General features: G+C 43.3%; 1 protein-coding gene across 12 annotated transcripts in view; it reads left to right on the top strand.

Annotated features, from left to right (window-relative positions):
- ENOX1 (ecto-NOX disulfide-thiol exchanger 1) overlaps nt 1-19,080 on the top strand; it is a 744,157-nt gene that overhangs the window by 549,055 nt on the left and 176,022 nt on the right. For all 12 annotated transcript variants that reach the window (XM_064270093.1, XM_064270088.1, XM_064270090.1 and 9 more), the window contains 4 exons: nt 669-842; nt 2,083-2,289; nt 6,159-6,392; nt 17,602-17,814. In XM_064270093.1, the coding sequence (XP_064126163.1) occupies nt 710-842; nt 2,083-2,289; nt 6,159-6,392; nt 17,602-17,814 (787 nt within the window). In that variant the 5' untranslated portion in view covers nt 669-709. The remainder of the gene's footprint in view (nt 1-668; nt 843-2,082; nt 2,290-6,158; nt 6,393-17,601; nt 17,815-19,080) is intronic.

Below are 19,080 nucleotides of genomic sequence, written 5' to 3'. Positions count from 1 at the left end.
GGGTGGCCCAATTCTTTGTTGATGGAATTATAGGAAGAAAGTACGATTATCCAGTAGAATTCAGAAATGTACAGAGCTAACTTTATGGCTGCAAGTATCTAACCCAGCCATGGTAATTATAATCACTCTTTGTTTTATTTTCCTCACCCTGGGAGAAGCAGGTTAGATGGGACCAGAATGCTTCATTATAAAGTATGCACATACAAATTGAGCTCTCCCAGATCTAGGTCACTTGGTAAGAAGGCTCTTTTGATAAAATGAGGTTGACAATTAGATTCACAGGGCACTTCAATGTTAAATGATATTCTTCCCGCATTCTGGGTCATAAGGCAATGTAAACACACTGATGTTAAGAAACAGAAAACTGCTTTCGCCATAATAGCACAGCTTCATGGTGCATGGTTTTACACTTTAATGTGCTGTGTTGTATTTGCCATGTTAATATTTTAAGTAATATGATTTCCTTTCTGGGCAGTTTTAGGCTAATCTTTTATTTTCCCTTTACCCTTCTGGAATAGCTTTCTGTAATGTTACATCTTATGCCAAGAGAAGTTTCTGAAAAATAGAAAGCAGAAAGTTAAATAATCTTTACAGGAAAATAGCAAAAACAACAACAAAAATTGGTCTAAGATCCTGCAGCCAAGATGTTATCTTGTGTGCTTTTCCAGACTCAATCTGTGTGCCCGGCTTTGATCCAAGCCTGAACGTGATGACTGGAATCACCCCCATTAACCCAATGATACCAGGCCTGGGGCTGGTCCCACCCCCGCCACCAGCAGAAGTGGCTGTCGTCAAAGAAATAATCCACTGCAAAAGCTGTACCCTTTTCCCTCAAAATCCAAGTAAGTGACACCTGTGAGAAGTATTCATTCATCATTTTAAATGCCTTCTTTTTTTCTTTTTTAATCGCATTGCGTTTATTTTCAGAGCTTTCCTATGTAGATAGACAGTGTGGACATCATTCTGCAGAAGGCTTTCATCTCTAGATTAGAACAGATACGTGGGGATCTGTCCGTGTGTCCATCCAGGAGCTGAATCAACACAGTGAAGCCGGCACATGTGATTGGGGATATACATCTACCACTAAGAATCTTTTCACCCATTAAAGGCTAGCATTTGCTGCCGAACACAGTGTGAAATATATGAATACATCTATTCATCTTCACCAGTGTGGGAGAAAAGCTCTGAAATGTGTTTTGCTAGATGGAAAATTGAATTAATTTAGCTGTTAGCAATTTGGGTTGGGGGAGCCTGCATATCAGAGCTTCTGGACCAAATTGCATCTGGATGAAGGAAATGTATGTTGGATGAGGTAAATGGGCCAGTCTTTTTTTTTTTTTTTTAATTTAGCCTTTTGTATACCAAGTTTATGGGCTTAAACAGCTAGGGATTTTTTTGTTTTTTATTCGCATTAATCAACATTGCCCATTTTAAGTGGACTTGCCAGGAGATTGCTTCAGTAATCTACATATAAACTAGGTAAAATGTTGTGACAGTACACAGTTTATCTTTTTATACAATCTTCCTAAAAGTTAATAGTTTGCTCATTAAAATGTGAATTAAAAAAGGTGTTTTTTTTTTTTTTTTTCAGGCACAGTGTTTTATAGCCAGCTAAGTACTGTGCTTGCTCTGAGGTGACACTTCGTGTTCTGCCTCGCCGCCCCACTCTCTGGCTACACGACAAAGCAGATAACAAGCCAGGGTTTTTCATCATATTGTCATTTCATCATGTTTTGTGCTTTGTGAAGTTTTTTCTACCCCCACCCCCCCGCCATTTGCTGAGCTTCTATATTATGAAGGAAAAATGAGATTATGCTAACGTTTGCTTTATCTTTGTTCCCGGACAAGCGCAGCCACTCTGTGTAGAAATGAACACCAAAAGTAAAGGTGGGGGGAAGGAGGCGCGAGGAACTTAAAAAGGAGACAGCCAGAGATACATGTAACTTGGGGTATAAACGTATCCTTACGTAATCTAGGAAAGTTACCCTGCAAACTTTCCTTTCGCAGGGTGAACCAGAAAGAAAAAAAAAGAAAGAGCAAATAAATAAAAGACGAAACCCTCTGTTTTGTTGTGATTCTTAGATCTTCCACCTCCTTCCACACGAGAACGACCTCCTGGGTGCAAGACTGTGTTTGTCGGAGGATTGCCAGAAAATGCTACTGAGGAAATTATACAAGAAGTCTTTGAGCAGTGCGGTGATATCACAGCGATTCGGAAAAGCAAGAAGAATTTTTGTCACATTCGCTTTGCGGAGGAATTCATGGTTGATAAAGCCATTTACCTTTCTGGTACTTTGCATTACTTAAGGGATTTTCTAAGCATGTTATATTTTGTGATGTTAATATGAGCTTATTCCCTTTTGCCTTTAAAGCACAATAAAGTCCTCAGAGTTAGAGGCTAGAAAAGGAGGCATTCTGCACTTTTCCTTGGCTGTCAGACACTCTCTGTTAAGTCTGTGAATTTAACTTACCACAGGACAATTTTCCATCCTCCAGTCCTTAGGAGTTCCATCTAGTTTCTAATTAATATTCTCAAGTGCTTATTAGATGAAAAGCAATATTATGAGTACTGAGGACCATTATTATTATTAGGTGTAATCCTCTGGGGGAATAAAGCATTCCATCAGAATAATTTCAATTTTTCAGAAGTGGATTCGCTTTTAGACACCAGGGTACCAAAGCAAGATCAGTTCCTTACAGAAAGTCGTCTGTGGACCTTAGGGCAAGGGTAAGGCCTAATAGCAATGTCCATTTGATTGTGCTTAAGCTTGGTTAAGCCCGCCCCATAATCCTGGCTTCTTTGGTGCCAGTTTTTATAGGAGTGTTTTACAAATGTTAAAATTAGGACGAATGCTGCCTCCCACTCTGTGGGTATTGGAGAAAGTGTATGGAGTCTGTCCACAAGACCTTTGCCAAATCTAAGAATTACAGGACTGGTATTGACTTGGGGCTTTAGAAGCATGTATTTTTAGATTCAGCTCACAGCCTTTCCCCCACATACTCCATCTACGTTTTTCAGTTCTGTCTCTCTCTGCTCATTAGCCTCCTATTCCTGAGGCAAAGCTAATGGGGGAAGGTGGGAAAACAATAGGTAAAGAAACACAAAGCACATCTGAATGCCAGTGGCAGGTTTTACTTAGTCTCTGCAGTCAGACTCTATTGCCTTGAAATTCTGTTGCAAGTTCTAGAAGCCTTGAGGGTATCCCAACACCTCAGAGACTTTCCTGGGCTGGATAATGATCTGGAGAACTTTAAAACTCTCCCTCCAACAAGGCCTTACAGAGTGGGAGGGGGGAAAAAATCTGAAGACATTCCAAAATGGAGATGGAAAACAAAGCATAGAGCAAGAACATTTTACAAGACACAAACGCCATGTCTTACTTTTATTTATTCCTGAACTGTCGCATCCAAGCAGTCTGTTAAAAAATGGGGGTGCTTTTGGGTGGCCTGACTCCTGACTTCCTATGCCTTGCACAAGACATGTAACCTCTCTTAGAGCCTCTGTTTTCTGATCTGCAAAATAGATTGTAACAGTACCTACTTCATGGGTTATTGTGAAGAATAAGTGAAATAATGAATAGAGAAAGTCTAGTGGCATAGTGGTTAAGAGCTATGGCTGCTAACCAAAAGTTCAGCAGTTCGCATCCACCAGGTGCTCCTTGGAAACTCTATGGGGCAGTTCTACCCTGTCCTATAGGGTCACTATGAGTCAGAATTGACTTCACGGCAATGGGTGTGTGTGTGATAAGTGCTTAGCAGGGCACCTGCAAAATAGGAGCCATTCAGCAACTGGTTGCTTTAACACAGATATCCTGCTGATGATAAAAAGAGACTAACTGATTCTCATTTCTCAGTAGCCCTGCTCTGGGGCCTGGGCTATAATCAGGGATCTGCCACTAAAGCTATTATTTTACCTAATGAAATGAATAATGAGAGGGTTAGAGTAGATGAAAGGCACTCTTCAACATGAACTTAACACAACGTTTAGACACAGGCAGAAAACCCTATAAGACATTGCCAAAGATGCACGGTCCCACATTTAGACATGTGGAAGGTACTCCTTTATTGATGCCTTGATGTTGTATTTTTCACAGCCCTGACCCTGGTCCTGCTCTTCCCAGTAGCATTCTTGGTTGCTTCTTGGTTTGCCCCCTTGCTCAGGAAAAGACAACAGTGAAGGCCTGGCCTCAGCCTCCCTGTCCAGGCACAGGAGGGTCTCCCAGCTCAGCTTCGGCCACCCTCCGGAGGCTGACAGCATCTGTCCTGGGCCGCTCTGAAAGGCTGATTAATTGGGAGGCAGGCAGGAAGGAAGGCTGCCCCTCCTGCGCCTGAGTTGCTGCAAGCCCAAGCCCATCTGTAAGGCCTGTCTAATTTTAGGACCGCTTTCACATTTGAAGGCCAGGCTAATTTTAGATTCATCCTCATCAGGGTCTCTTTTAAGGCCTTAATGATGATGTTTTGGTGAAAGAGAAGGGTGCCTTTGGAACCAGAAATGTTTGAAATGTGAGCCCCTGGACGTGAGCAAGGGAGTGTTGCTGGCCCAGCTGTTCTGCACAGACCCCCGTGGCCTGCTGACTTGCTGAGTCTCCATGGCTCACAACCAAGACGATCTTGCTTTAGCATGAATTCTGCTCATCTGTGACTGGATGTTTGTGCTGTCGATAGATTTTGTTGGGACTTCCCGTTTTTTTAGATAACACAGCTGAGACCTTAGGAATGGGACGGGTTCAGTGGATAGCAGGAATCAGATGTGAGATTCATATCTTTTTTGTAACTTTTCAAAGGTGTCAACTGCCTTCGTAGGGAGAAGCCAGCCTTTCCAGGGATTTTCAGCAGAGTTTTAACCCAAAGCGCCGTGCGGCCTAGAATCCTACAGCTGTATCTGATTTGCGAAGCTCCTACACAGCAGAACTGTTCGTTTTGCCATCTTTTCTCACAGACCCTGACAGCCTGGTTCCTGCTGGGACCTGAATTTATGTTTTTAAAGTCTAAGCACCCCAAGTTTGAAGAGAGCAACCTCAAAGCCAGCTCATCTTCATTTGAAGTTTGGCTGGCTGGTTCCAGTCCTGTTTGTGTTGATTTCTAAGATCACGTTTCTGCTTATTATCTTTACAAGTTGGATAGCTCACAGTCAATCCCCAAAGACCCCTAGCCTATTTCCCTCTAGCTCTGGGTCCTGTGCGGGACTTCTGTGGCTTTCAAAGTTACACGGACAATTTGTGTGGAGCCGTCTGCCAGATGACCTACAACAGGGCTGTAAGGCAGGCAGTGGTGAGGCCTCCTGATTGAAGGTAAAATATTCTCTTGTGTGCCCCAGAAAAAAAGGAGGCATGGAAATAAAACAGCATTGCAAAGTTGCCTTTGTAATTGTGGCTTTTGCAGCTGCTGAGTGAGAATTGAGCAGCAGCACTTTCTAGCTGAATGAAACACTGCCTGTGAGCGAGGTGTCGTAGAATTCACTTTGTAGATATTTTTGAATAGCATGGGTATTCTTCATTTACTACTGTTCTACCTCTTTTTAAAAAGAATTTAAGGGACCTTATGATAAAGAGTTACAGTCGATTGAAAGTTTAAAATCAATGTCATAAAAGGGTAGAGAGAAAAAAAGGTTATGTGCCAAATTTGCTTAGAGAGAAGAAGGAATTTTGATAAGTGCCCTAGTCCTTGAGATCATCCTCTGTTGTTTACAGTGGTTTGGAAGATGGGTAGGTAGCCCTCTGAGACACCTCCCCAAGGAGTGTTTATTCCCAAATCTATAATAGGTTTACCTTGACAGCACTTCAGGAGTTCCTTGGTGGTGCAAATGGTTAACCCACTTGGCTACTTACTGGAAGGCTGGAGATGCGATTCTACCCAGAGACACCTCAGAAGAAAGTCCTGGCAATCTACTCCCTAAAAATAGGCCATTGTAAACCCTATGGAGCACAGTTCTACTCTGACACACATGGGGTCGCCATGAGTCAGGGTGGACTCCGTGACATCTGCTAGGAGTGCTTTAGAGTCTCTGGGGAGAAGGATAACCTGTGGTAAGGAAGGATGCCTGTCGTCTGACATGAGGGCAAAGAAGTGAGAGCTCACCTAGGTGCGCCTTAAGGGCCAGGACCCAGATGCGCTGTCAGAATCTACAGTCATCTGACAAGGCTTTCTACTGGTTTCAGGTTACCGGATGCGATTGGGATCTAGCACAGACAAGAAGGATTCCGGTCGCCTCCATGTGGACTTTGCCCAGGCCAGGGACGACTTCTACGAGTGGGAATGCAAGCAGCGGATGCGCGCCCGGGAGGAGCGGCACCGGCGCAAGCTGGAGGAGGACCGGCTGCGGCCGCCCTCCCCGCCAGCCATCATGCACTACTCGGAGCACGAGGCCGCCCTCCTGGCCGAAAAGCTGAAAGGTATGAGGTGGCTCGTGCTGGCGTTTCTGCCCCGGGATCGTCTGTGACTTGCTAAAGGAGAAATGTGGTTGTCCCCACACACCAGAGCCCTGTGTGGTTGTCCTGTGAGCTGGGTCCCCTAGAAGCAGCAGAAACCTAAGGAAATGGACACTTGTCACCCTGTGTTCTCCACAAATGAGCACTGCCACTCAACATAACTCATCAAGTGAGTGGGAGTGGGAGAGAATTGGTGGAACTCACCCAAAAGCCGGCTGTTGTCTTCTGGCCTGGTGTTTAGTGGGCCAGGCAGGCCTCCTCCTGGGAACGGCACTTCCTAGTGTTCTTCAGTCAGCTGGTTGCCACTGAGTTGAAGCGGACTCACAGTGACCTCGTGTGTCAGAGTAGAACTGTACGTTATGGGGTTTTCAAAGGATGATTTTTTATGAGTAAATTGCCAGAGCTTTCTTCTGAGGTGCCTCTGGGTGGACTCAAACTTCCAACCTTTCAGTTAGTAGCTGAGCACTTTAACCATTTGCACCACTTGGGGACTTAAGAGCTCTATAAAGAGTTTGTAGCTACGCCAGACTCTTTGCAAAGCCTAATATAACATAGCTAATGTTATGCTGGAAACCCTGGTGGCGTAGTGGTTAAGTGCTACAGCTGCTAACCAAAAGGTCAGCAGTTCAAATCCACTAGGCACTCCTTGGAAACTCTATGGGGCAGTTCTACTCTGAGTTGCTATGAGTCAGAACCGACTTGATGGCAACAGGTTTGGTTTCTTGGTTTTTAATGTTATGCTAGGATATGTGGAGTATAGAAGAGAAACGTAGGCTGGGATTCCTGTCGTCAGAGATGGAGTTACAGAGATACTTCTAACACCCACGAGATACTTAACAATAGAAGAGACCATATTTCATTCCTTCAGATGTTCACTGAACCCCATTTCCATGTTTGGTGTTGTGGAAGATAGAGAGACCTGTGTAGGATTTAGTACCTGCCCCCGTGAATTACAGTGATGAAGAGGGAGAGGCCAGATTTTGAAGTTAGAACAAAGTATTATGAATTCAGTACTATTATTGACTGAAGTGGTATAAAACCCATTGCTATCCAGCTGATTTCGACTCATAGAGACCCTGTAGGACAGTGTAGAACTGCCTGTAGGGTTTCCAAGGCTGTGATCTTTACGGAATTAGACTGCCACATCTTCCTCCCATGAGTGGCTGGTGGGCTCGAACCACCAACCTTTCAGTTAGTAGTCCAGTGCTTAACCACTGTGCCACAAGGGCCTGAAGTAGTGTAACCTGAGCAAAATTTGCACATTTTACAGGCAGATGATGGTCAGATTACCCTCAGGTTGTTGGGCACTGTGAGGATTAAATGAGGGAAGATAGGGAAAGCCCCTGTCATGATTGCTGACCACACGTAGATGTCTGCAAATAAACAATTCACTGCAGCACAAAGCCGAATGATGTGATTGTCAACCCAGGTATGAGCAACATACTCTGGGAACCCAAGGGCAAGTAATGTTGACGAGGGTGTTAAGAAGGGCCTCACGGAGAAGGCAGAATTTTAACTTTTGAGGACACACGGGATTTTTTCAGGCATATAAGGGAGCGTTCTAGTCAGAGGCTGGAGCCCTAAGAATAGAGACCTGGAAGCTGGCAAGTGTCCAGCACAGGTGGAGAAAGGCAAACCGTCTGCTCTGCAGACACGCGAGCTGCGTGGAAGTGTATAGAGCAAGGTGGAGCTGGAAAAGCAGGCTGGAGCCAGATGGCGGAGCCCCAACGGCTGCCAGTGCGTTTGTTTTCTTCCACAAGCAGCGGAGAAATCCTTAAAGATTTCTGGTGAGAGGAGAAATGTGACTGATCCTTCAAATGTCTTAGCCGACATTGCTAGCAACATGTAATGTGGATTGCATGCTTTCACGACCAAAAATGTATGAAAAGCTGCCCAAAACTTATTTTAGGAAGATAAGAAGTTGACATTCCATGCCTTAAAAAAAAAAAAAGACCTGTGCTTCACGTCATCTCCTCTGTTTGGGGGCTTAGAAACCCCTACTGTTGGCGCTGACTCATGGTGACCACATGAGTGCAGAGTAGAACTGCTCCATAGGGTTTTCAAGGCTGTGACATTTCAGAAGCAGATCACCAGTCCTTTCTTCTGAGGCACCTCTGGGTGGGCTCGAACTGCCAACCTTTCTGCTAGTAGCCCAATGCTTAGCCATTTGGGCCACCCAGGGATTCCTTGGAAGCCTCTAACCAGGCCCAATTGCCAACTGAAATGGCTGCATTTTAACCTGGGCTGCTTCTGAGAAGCGATTTCTTATAAGTATAAATACATAGGTTGTGATTATCGCTTAAATAAAAAATACAGACAATGTACGTACAGACACCATCTCACTTTTCCATTCAGCCTGGAGACTGTAAGGAGTAGCCTGAAGGAGAAACACCCAAGTTCTCAACCTGCATGTTGATAAGAGCAAGTAGTTGTTTCTTATATCTGGTGCACTGTATGGTATCAGCTTCTGGTCCACATAGCCAAAACTGAAATCAGCCATGTCCATGCCCAGGAGTGACAAAATCCAGCATCCCAGTTCCGTGACCTCGTGGAGGAATTTCACGACAGTTTGGCATCTGCGTATGTTATTTTAAGAAGCCAGCACGGAAGCGGTATGCACGTAAGAAGTACACGGCACTTGCCTCTCCCCTTTGAGGACAGCAGATTGGGATGTCAATTTAGTGAAGCAATTTGCAAGCCTTGCCATTTCAAAAATATGTATTTATATAGATGAGTAAAATTTGCAGGATTCAGAAGCAGCTCCTTTGCCAAGTACTGTGTGATCCCTTGAGGAGAGAACAGATTGGAAATTTTAATAGATGGCAGTCACAGTAGAATGAACTAGCTGGGGATACATCTTAGGCAGGAGTCAGGTAATATCAAGCTTGACAATGTCAACCCAAGCACAGAGTTTGCAATATAAACAGCATTTAATTGCTTAAGAAATTGGCTGCCTCACAGAGAGGAAATCCTCTCCGTGCTCCTTATAACACTGCAAAGCCAGACAGGAGGAGCCACCGAAACTGCTTCCTTGAAGATTTCACTAATGTGGAGGTATAAAACGTAGTCAAGACCTAGAGGTGAGGAAGCCTGTGTCAGAAAGGAAATGGAAATGCATTCCGAAAATACCTAATTAGATTTGATTTTTTTTCCCCTCCCCTGAGAAATCTGGCTGCCTTAGGTTTATTATAGACATTTTTTCTCATTTTATGTTGTACCTGTTTATTCTTAAACCAGTTTTCTATTGGAAGATCAGCTTTATCCAGCAAAATCTATAAAAGGCTTTATGGTAATCCACCAGCTGCTCCATGCCCTGCCCAGTGCTGAAACAGTGCACACAGTAGGTACTCAGTAAATCAATTCCTTTTCTCTCTTCCTCAGCTATTTGGTTCTGTGAGTACTTACATTACATGTCTGGCCAGTAGTGCTACCAGGCATGGCTAGAAGTTCAGAGAAGTGATGGGTGCTCAGCCATCACTCCAGTCACTCAACAAGCACAGAGTTGAACTCTTAACCACATACCTGCATGGTGCTAGGCACTGGGGAGAGATAGGCCCCTGCCTCTCGGCGTTTACATCTCTTGAGTGATAGAGGCAATTACAAAGCACTCCCCACAGTGGGAACGGCAGTGTGCATTACAGGAGACGTACCCAACCAGTCAAGCATCTCCAGGGGCCAAGAACCCCATCCAGTGGCCACTTGGCCTCCTGAGGCCAGAGGAAGCCTTGAGTTTTAGTTGTGTGGCATCCGAGGCATGGAGTCACCCAGTGTCTGTTCTGCTAATACAAATTCTAAAAAAGAAAATTAGCCAGCACCCTGCTGATTAAATAGACGTTGTTCTGAGACAGTTCAGCTTAATGAAGACTGACTGGGAAGACACTGCTGAAGATCCAAAGTTTATAGCCTGGCTTTGGGAAAGAGGGAAGGAGCTCAATAACACCATAATTACACTTTATTGGCAACAGTGGCACCAGGCAGATGAGATAATGAATTTTGGTGTGTCTAGCACGGGCCGTCCACCCCTGGAGGATCCCTCTGTTTGGACTGTGAAAGGAAGAGATTGATTAGACGGTGACGAAGGATTATGTACTAATTCACTGGGGGTTTTTCTTGGCAAGAGCATTGAGAAGTTTTTGTGTCCTCTTTTTCCCCTTTGGAAAGCTGCACATAATCTTTCATTATCTGAGGAAAGGAAGTTAGTTTTGCTCGGCATCAGGTGGAGTTCTGACAAAGCTTTCCAAGCAGCATCCTTGGGATTCCCCAGTGCACCCTCAACAGTTCAGTCCTCATGGGATCAACATTCCTCATTTCCCGAGGACTTGCCTCGGATTTGCATACAGTATTTTTTTATGGCCCAGTGTTAGCCTGCCAGCAGGGAGGAACTGGCGCCACCGGCATTTTGCTGAGGTGGTTGTCAATATTTATGATGCCATGAAAGTAAAAATCGATAATGCTATGAGCCAAGTGAAAGTTCCCATTAGCTAGAAGCAAGGCTTCCTTCTTAGGGCATAGGGAATACAAAGCACAGGAGTCTGTTTGAGAACCACTTCGTTAGGCGTTGTTGACCGAGGCAAGATCGGCTGTTTTATTTATACATGCTCTGTTTGACCTTGAAGTGGGAATACGTAATCAGTGCATTTTCATATTGCCCCCTTAATTTTCTTGTTTTTTACAGGTATTAAATAGGCAGGGAACTGTGTGGGGCGTGTGGGTGTGTATCCCTATTTCTGTGGGGAAAAAGCATTGTATGTAGAATGTCTCGTCTTTTTTCTCATTCTATAGACATTTGCTTCAAACATGGACTCTCCTCTCCTGTTGTTCTTTTATAGACCCAGTCATAAGGAAGGGTGCTACCCAGAAACTAAACTCATTGCCATTGAGTTGGTTCCGACTCCTAGCGACCCCGTATGATAGAGTAGAACTACCCCATAGGGTTTCCAAGGAGTGGCTGGTGGATTTGAACTGTCGATGTTTTGGTTAGCAGCTGAGCTCTTAACCATTATGCCACCAGGGCTCCAAAGGTGCTATAGTCTGCTAATTTGTCATATTCAGTGCTGGGGGACTGGCTGTCCTAAAGGGTTGCTGAGTCAGAATCAATCTGAAGGCAACTTTTTTTTATAGTTCTGAAGTTTAGGGCCAGATTTCTCTCTGTACACAAAGCAGGAGCTTAGCCATTTGGTTCCTTTTCCTCATCATTATCTACGTGTCAATTTGATTGAAGTTCATCGTGTGCCCACCCACTGAGTCCTGGGCTCTGTGTTCTGCTCTGGGGTCTCAGGTAAGACTGCAACATGGCCTGTGCCACTGAGGAGCTTGCAGTCCAGTGGTTGGTCAAGGACACTATGACTGTCATGCAAACAAAATGAACGTGTGCCAGATATTTTACTTAATTCTTTAATTAACAAAGGAACCAGTAAGATGTTAAAACTTGTTCAAAGGGAAATTTGCCTTGTAGTAATTTATGTTCTCTACTACACAAAGGGTCACTATGAGTCAGAATTGACTTGACGGCAACAGGTTTGGTTTTGTTTTTTTACTAGACAAAGGTGACGTAGTGGTTAAGTGCTATGGCTGCTAACCAAAGGGTCAGCAGTTCGAATCTGCCATGTGCTCCTTGGAAACACTATGGAACAGTTCTACTCTGTCCTATAGGGTCACTATGAGTCAGAATCGACTCGACGGCAACGGGTTACGGGTTTTTACTAGACAAAAGTCGTTTGCATTTCTGTGGAGTAAAATTATTTGCACTGTTATTTGTTTTCCATGATTTAAGTTCTGTTCCCACAGAGTAAAATAGCCCAGTCAAAGCCAAGCAAAGGTACATACACCTATGTTGAGTTGTTAGGGGCTTTCGAGTGGATTCCAACTTACAGCAACCCCATGTGACTGTCCCATAAGATTTTCTTGGCTGTAGTCTTTATGGAAACACATAGTCAGGTCTTTCTCCCACAGAGCCCCTGGGTAGTTTGAGCCACTAACCTTTAGATTAGCAGCCTAGTGCTTAACTATTACGCATCACCAAAAAACCAAAACCAAACCCAGTGCTGTCGAGTCGATTCCAAATCATAGCGACCCTGTAGAATCACATAAGGCCCGTGAGGGTCCCTGGCCAGAGAGCAGTCTGACTTTAAAATGGTCTGCTTTAATCTCTGTGCCCCTTTCCAAGTCTTTGACTTTTTTTTTAACTAACTTTTAAACAATTCTTATTGCATTGGGCGTGGGGAGTTTAGGGTCAGGAATTCACAGAGTTCATAAGAGTCACATCAGATCTTTTCCATATTCTCCACTATCTCAGCTGCTACTTTCTACTTCAGGTTTTTTTTCATTTCTTAGATTAGCTCCTAACCAGTTTACCCAGTTTTTATCAAGCTGTTTATTCCATTGCATCTCAAACTTTAACCTACATATAAATCACCTGGAGTTAAAATGCAGATTCTGAGTCAGGAGAGCTGATAAGGCTGAGTCTGCATTTTTAACAAGCTCCCAAATGATGCTCGTGCTTGTGGTCTTTGAATCCTTGTTGCCATCGAGTCAGTTTTGACTCATGGTGACCCCACATATTACAGAGGAGAGCCGAGCTTCATAGGTTTTCTTGGCTGAAATCTTTATGGAAGCAGATAACCAGGTCTTCTAAGGCACCAAAGGGTGGGTTTGAACTGCCAACCATAGGTTAGCAGTCCAGCACACACTGTCCACCACCCAGGGACCTGTGGTCTTTGAATAGCAAAGATTAATTCTATATGCAGTTTTTTGTTTTGTTTTGTTTTGTTTTGTTTTGTTTTGTTTTGTAACATGACAGGTGGTTAATAAAGATGGAGGAAAGAAAGAGAGGAATGTTGACAAAGTAAAGTAACCAGAAACAAAGTGAATGGGCATGAATTTAGGGATGTCCTAACCATTGTAATAGCATTGGTTCCTCAGAACCCTAACAGTGACATTACCTTCCCAGAATTAAACATGCTTTCAAAAGTATTTTGGAGTTATTTGATAAATTAGTTACTGCCTGATTGCAGAAGGCTCTGCCTTTTGGGTGATATCTTAATCACTTTTAACTTTCATTGCCAAAGGTAATGACCTCAGAGGCCTGAAGGATAAAAGGACTTAAGTGCCAGGAGAACATTTATCTCTGGTAGACAATGGTGTATGTGACAACACTCTTTAACAAAGAATTAAAATGTTCATTACCAGTTGTGATGTTTCCCAACTTTTAACCATCGAATTTGTGGCTTTCCAGAACTAATCACTGCAAATCTATTAGAGGTATAATAAAATATAGATAAACTACAAAGGGAAAAACTCAAAAGAGTAAGCAAAAGATTGAAGTGTGTTCTGAAAATTTGGTTTTCCTGTTAGGTCTTCAACACCTGGAGACAGATCTGTAAAGCAGCCATTACTGGAGAAGTGATGAATACTGGAATAGCAGTCTGTGTGGAGAGTTACAGAAACATAGCAAGGGACACCTAATTCAGCCTGAGGTTGTGGAAAAGCTTCCTCCAGGAAAGGACCCTTAGCTGAATCTTGAAGGAAGAGTAACACTCACCCAGGTGGACTAAGTGTGAGAGCATTTAGGGTTAAGCACACAGTTTATGCAAAAGCAGGGAGGCCTGGCTGTGGTATAGACAAAGAGGAGTATGACTGAGGAACAGAGGACAGCAAGGAAGCCAGCTCACCGACAATTACAGTAACCAGGCGTGCTGTCGGGAGAACCCCGTTTAGAAAACATTGGACACTTTTTTAATGAGCAAATGGTCCATATTCGCTCCGCAGGATGCTGAGTCCACCAGCCCTTAATGTGGAAAAGCACGGCTGCACACTGCACCCTAAATGGCCCCCATGTTCAGAGTTATGCCAGAATGTGTGCATAGAAAATGCTTGGATTTTTTATAAGTGCATCTTTGATGTGATTTTTATGAGCAGTGTTAATTTCTTTCCACACGAATAGCTCTAATAATGCTGCAGTCTAAACCCTGTTTAAATTAGTTTATATTGTTTCCTGTTTTCTCAGTGATCTTTCCACTGAATATGAAATTGGATTTCAATTTCAGTTGGGTGTTGAAAATGACCACTCCCAGTATGCGCAGGTAGCCATCCAGAGAGAGGTACTGCTTAGTCTTAATGAATATTAATTGAAGTCACTTCTTAACATGGCAACAAGCACTGACTAGAGTTGCCGAGCCTGCCTTAACTAATGTTTTTTTAATTTAATTGGAATGTCAGTCCATCAATCATACATAGGCCTGCCAGTTTCAGAAAGTTCAGAAATTAAGATGCAATTGGGAGTTTCAAAACTATGTCCTTCTTTTAATCTAGCGAATTCAGTACTAGTACAGGTTAAAATGCTGGAAAATCTCTTGTCTAATTACTTTTTAAATTGTGTGTTTTCAATTGCTTAATCCTAAAGACATTGTGTCCTCTTTCTGAAAACTGTCAATTCGCTAAATACTCTGCCAGTGAACTTGTGCTCTGGGTCTAGGGGTGGAGACCGGTAAAATTTGGTTTTCAGATCATTTGAGCAAATTTAAAACCAGTTGCCATGGAGCCGACTTCAACTCATGGCAAACCCGCGTGTGTCAGAGTAGAGCTGTGCACCATAGGGTTTCAGTGGTTGCTCTTTCAGGAGCAGATCTCCAGGCCTTTCTTCTGCAGCACCTTGAACCTCTAACCTTTAGGTGAGCCAGAAGCAAGTTAACCATTTGCACCACCCAGGGACTCCTGAGTGAATATACATTTTTAAAATGTATGTGTATTCTTCCTGACAGTAAATGAGTGTATTTATGGACTGAGTGACCACAAGCAAGAGAATGAAAAACTTACCAATGTGCAACGTAAAGAAAGATGAGCGGTGTCTTTCTTCTCCCTGTAAGCTTGATAAAACACTGGGGATTTTTCTTTCCTGTGTTTTGTAGAGATGAACATCACGGCAAAGGGGAAAAATGGCACACAAAGTCAGTGCTCTGTTTTTTGTTGCTGTTATTTTTTTAAGAGGAAAAAAAGAGATTTCTTTTAAGTGTTAGGTTTATTTCCGCTGCCTGTTTAGGTGTCCATTCTCCTAACTTATATTGAAGGGGAGAGAGATAGTGAGTGTGAGGGAGGCAAAATTTATTCTGACTGTGACGGTCGCAGTGAGCCTCTCACAAACATAATGCTAAATTATGAGCCTCTCCATGGACTGAACGTAACGTTAAGTTGCCTGATGGATTTTATCTTATACAAGCCACTTTGGTCCATGAAACGAGATAAGAAACCACTACAGTTGGAGTTCACTGAGGGTTGAACTTCAACTGGAATTCCGGAGTTAACAAAATTGTACGAGCCAGCTATGATGCTGAACTAGTGCGTGATAAGCCCATGAGTTGAGATTTTTAAGGAGGCTTGAGTCTTTCATTTGCAGGGTGTTCTGTGGGCATTTCTGAGCTAGTGATCTGCCCTGATTAGAGTGAGGGGAGAGAGGGCACGTTTGCACAGAGGAAGGCTTTGATCCAGCCGTCCAGTGGGAGGGGGCCTGGAATCGTGGCTGAGTAAGAGCACACCTATAATAGCTGCTTCCTATCCTGGAGACAGTGGCGCGCACTCCACCTGCATTCAGCCAGGCCAAGTGCTGCCTTCACTTAGCACACACACCTCCTGGGCAAGCAGCAAGCCACCCCGAGGAAGTTGTGCCCTGAGCCGGGGGGGAGACCTCTGGGAGAAAAGGTACTACAGGTATTTGTACAACACTTTATAAAACTGACAAAGCACTCTGCAAGTGGGAGGTTTTGTGTAATGTGTAAAATACTAACAAGTAGTTGATTAGAAAATATACCATGAGTAAAATAAAATCCCTTAACCAAGCAAGAATAATACTCTGTTTATCTGGGTGTATATATGTAAAATACATACTTGTGTGTGTATGTGTGTGTGTAGTGTGTATATACACACATACGTATATATACACATGTATGTTTATATAAAAAGCATATAAGGATGACTGTGGTGTTCCCCCCATTGGAGGGGACAGTGTCTGGCACATAGTAGACACTCAATATCTGTTGAATGAATGAGTAGCAACCTAAATCTTCCAGACTCATTTTGCTCCTCAGTTTTAGACTGCAGAGTCTACATAGTTTACTTTAAAAATGTAGGCTACTCGTCTTAAATCACTTTTCCAAGGGGTAGAAAAATACAAATGAAAGGTTTCTTTCTCCCTCCAGGTTTGCCTAGAAACTATGCAATGAGTCTCAAGCAGTAGGATCAATTAATGTAATAACTGAAATACAATTTACCGTGCTAATTAATCACCTTCAAACTTGGTTTTTCTCTACTTCCAAGCTGTACAGTACGGGTCTGTTCTGGTAGCCATGCTCACACAGGCAAGTCTGCTGATTTTCTTTGAAATAGCCTTTGTCACTTATTTACAGGTGAAATCTCCTTCTCCACTGCCATCCCTCCATCCTACCCCAGCCCAGCCTGCGGCACACACACATACTTCAACCCAGGCACAAATGGGTTGTCTAATAGCCTTACAAAGCAAACACTGACCACTCCAGGGAACATGTCCTTTTTTGTTGAAAACAAGGAAATATCCTATTTTTCAGCCTGATCAAATATATTAAGCCTAAAATAAAATCAGTTTTGAACTACAGTCAAGCAAGAATTGACTGACTTCTACTATCCACCTTGGGAACAATATCTTATAGTACAAGCAGTTTTAAGGTAATTTAATCTGTTGTCTACATTTTAACACTAACTTGGCTGATTCTATAAATCAGAAAAATAGTATAGCTGTATAATATTTCTGATAAAGGAATAAGGAAACGAAATAGAGGGCGGATAGATTAGTAACATTTTCTCACATTAATCTTAATGAAGAGAAAATAGGGTTTGGTAGTCGAAGAATGAGGCTGCAGGTTATTACTAAGAATAACCAGAGCAAACCTTCCAAAATGAAGCTCAGTGAGTTGGTAGATGAGAAGGGTGAACCACCATATGCTTCGTGGTTGGTTCAATGGTACCATGGAATTAGAGGAGAAAAGAGAAGGTAAGCGATAGAGTGGCTAGTCTCGGGGAAGCTAATTTGTCACCTTTTTAAACTGTATCTATTAGGATGCACCACACTCTCTCTTTTGAAAGGAACCAGGGCGAAGTGTCTTTCTTGCCTTGGCATGATCTGTACCTTGGGGTTTTCCACTTCCAGATGATAGCAAGTTTTCTGAGGCTATCACAGTGCTGCTTTCTTGGATTGAACGAGGGGAAGTGAATCGGCGTTCCGCCAACCAATTCTACTCCATGGTGCAGTCGGCCAACAGCCACGTCCGCAGGCTGATGAACGAAAAAGCCACCCATGAGCAAGAGATGGAGGAGGCCAAGGAGACTTTTAAAAACGCCTTAACCGGGATCCTCACCCAATGTAAGTAAAACTTCGTGGGCCATCTCTTTTGTTGTGATTTTGCCTGTTCCTTTTTTTTTTTTTTAATTCACCTTATTTTTTTCATTTGGGGGTAAGTAGTTCCATAACTTCCCATTTTACTCCATATTGAATGGCAAACCTCATAACCTATCTCACGTTCTGTGGCACCTTGGAGGAACTTGGACCCTGCCCTGAGAGCTTACTTCTCAAGGTGAGCAACGTTTCTGTAGCTTTTCCTCAGAACACCAGGGCTGGCCACCAGGGCAGAGCAGCCAGACATGCCTGCATTGAGGGACCCACAGTTCATGGCATACCTGTGGGGTGGCCGTCCCGCAGACGGTGTCCTCCTAGTGCTGACAGTAGGGAGCTCTGTTTAGGAAGAAGGGGCAGGCCATCAGAAAACGCTTCCTCCTCTGGATCCTTTATTTGAGGTGAGCTTTAGCGTGTTAGCTAGAAACAGAAAAAACTCGGCAGTAGATGTTTTGTCTGCCTTTTTTTTTTTTTTGTGCTTTCTTCATTTGGAAAGCAAATTGCCTAACTACTTAATGCTGGTGATTTTTCATGTCAAGATCCTAAACTGATGAAGGGATGTAAATGGGGCTTTCTCTTAGAACAATAGTCAGGGTAATTACCCCAGGGCTCTATTCAAAAAAAGGGCGTCTGATTTTTTTTTTTAAACAGGCACTAGTTCTGTGTCTGTACTTAGTGTCACAGTGGTATAATGTACCCACTGAACAACACTGAGACAATGACAAGCTCCAATCCGTGCCACGTGCAGTCCCACATGGAATGGTGACATATGTGACCCATGTAATCAGCCTGAGGATAAGTGTTATTTTCAGTGAGACAGTGTGCCAAAATGTCCATCACCCTTTTTAATCAGTGTAAATTATAAGGGATAATGTGGCTGTTAGAATGGGATAAAAAAGGGGGAAAAGACCAGATCTTAAATGCAAAAGTACTTTATATGACTTTATTGCCAAAAGACAGTTTTCGCAGCAGCTGAGTGTATCAAACAGGAAATTTACAAACTTTGATAAGTGACCAAATATCCAGGATGAAGTCAGTCTGGAAACCTGTCTTTATAGAAAAGGAATAGAAGTAGGAAACCAGAGCTGCTCTATCCCATATAGACCAATATCAGGCCTTCTTACACAGACTCACCAGCCAGGAGGAACAATGCTTTATCCAACTCTGTGTGTCTAGCCATTCTAAAGTTAGGGTTCCTAGGAATGGGATGTTGTTGTTGTTGTCTCTGGTCGACTC

This window comes from Loxodonta africana, chromosome 17 (assembly GCF_030014295.1).
Source record: "Loxodonta africana isolate mLoxAfr1 chromosome 17, mLoxAfr1.hap2, whole genome shotgun sequence".
NCBI classification, from domain to species: Eukaryota; Metazoa; Chordata; class Mammalia; order Proboscidea; family Elephantidae; genus Loxodonta; species Loxodonta africana.
This window is presented reverse-complemented; position numbering and strand designations above follow the sequence as displayed.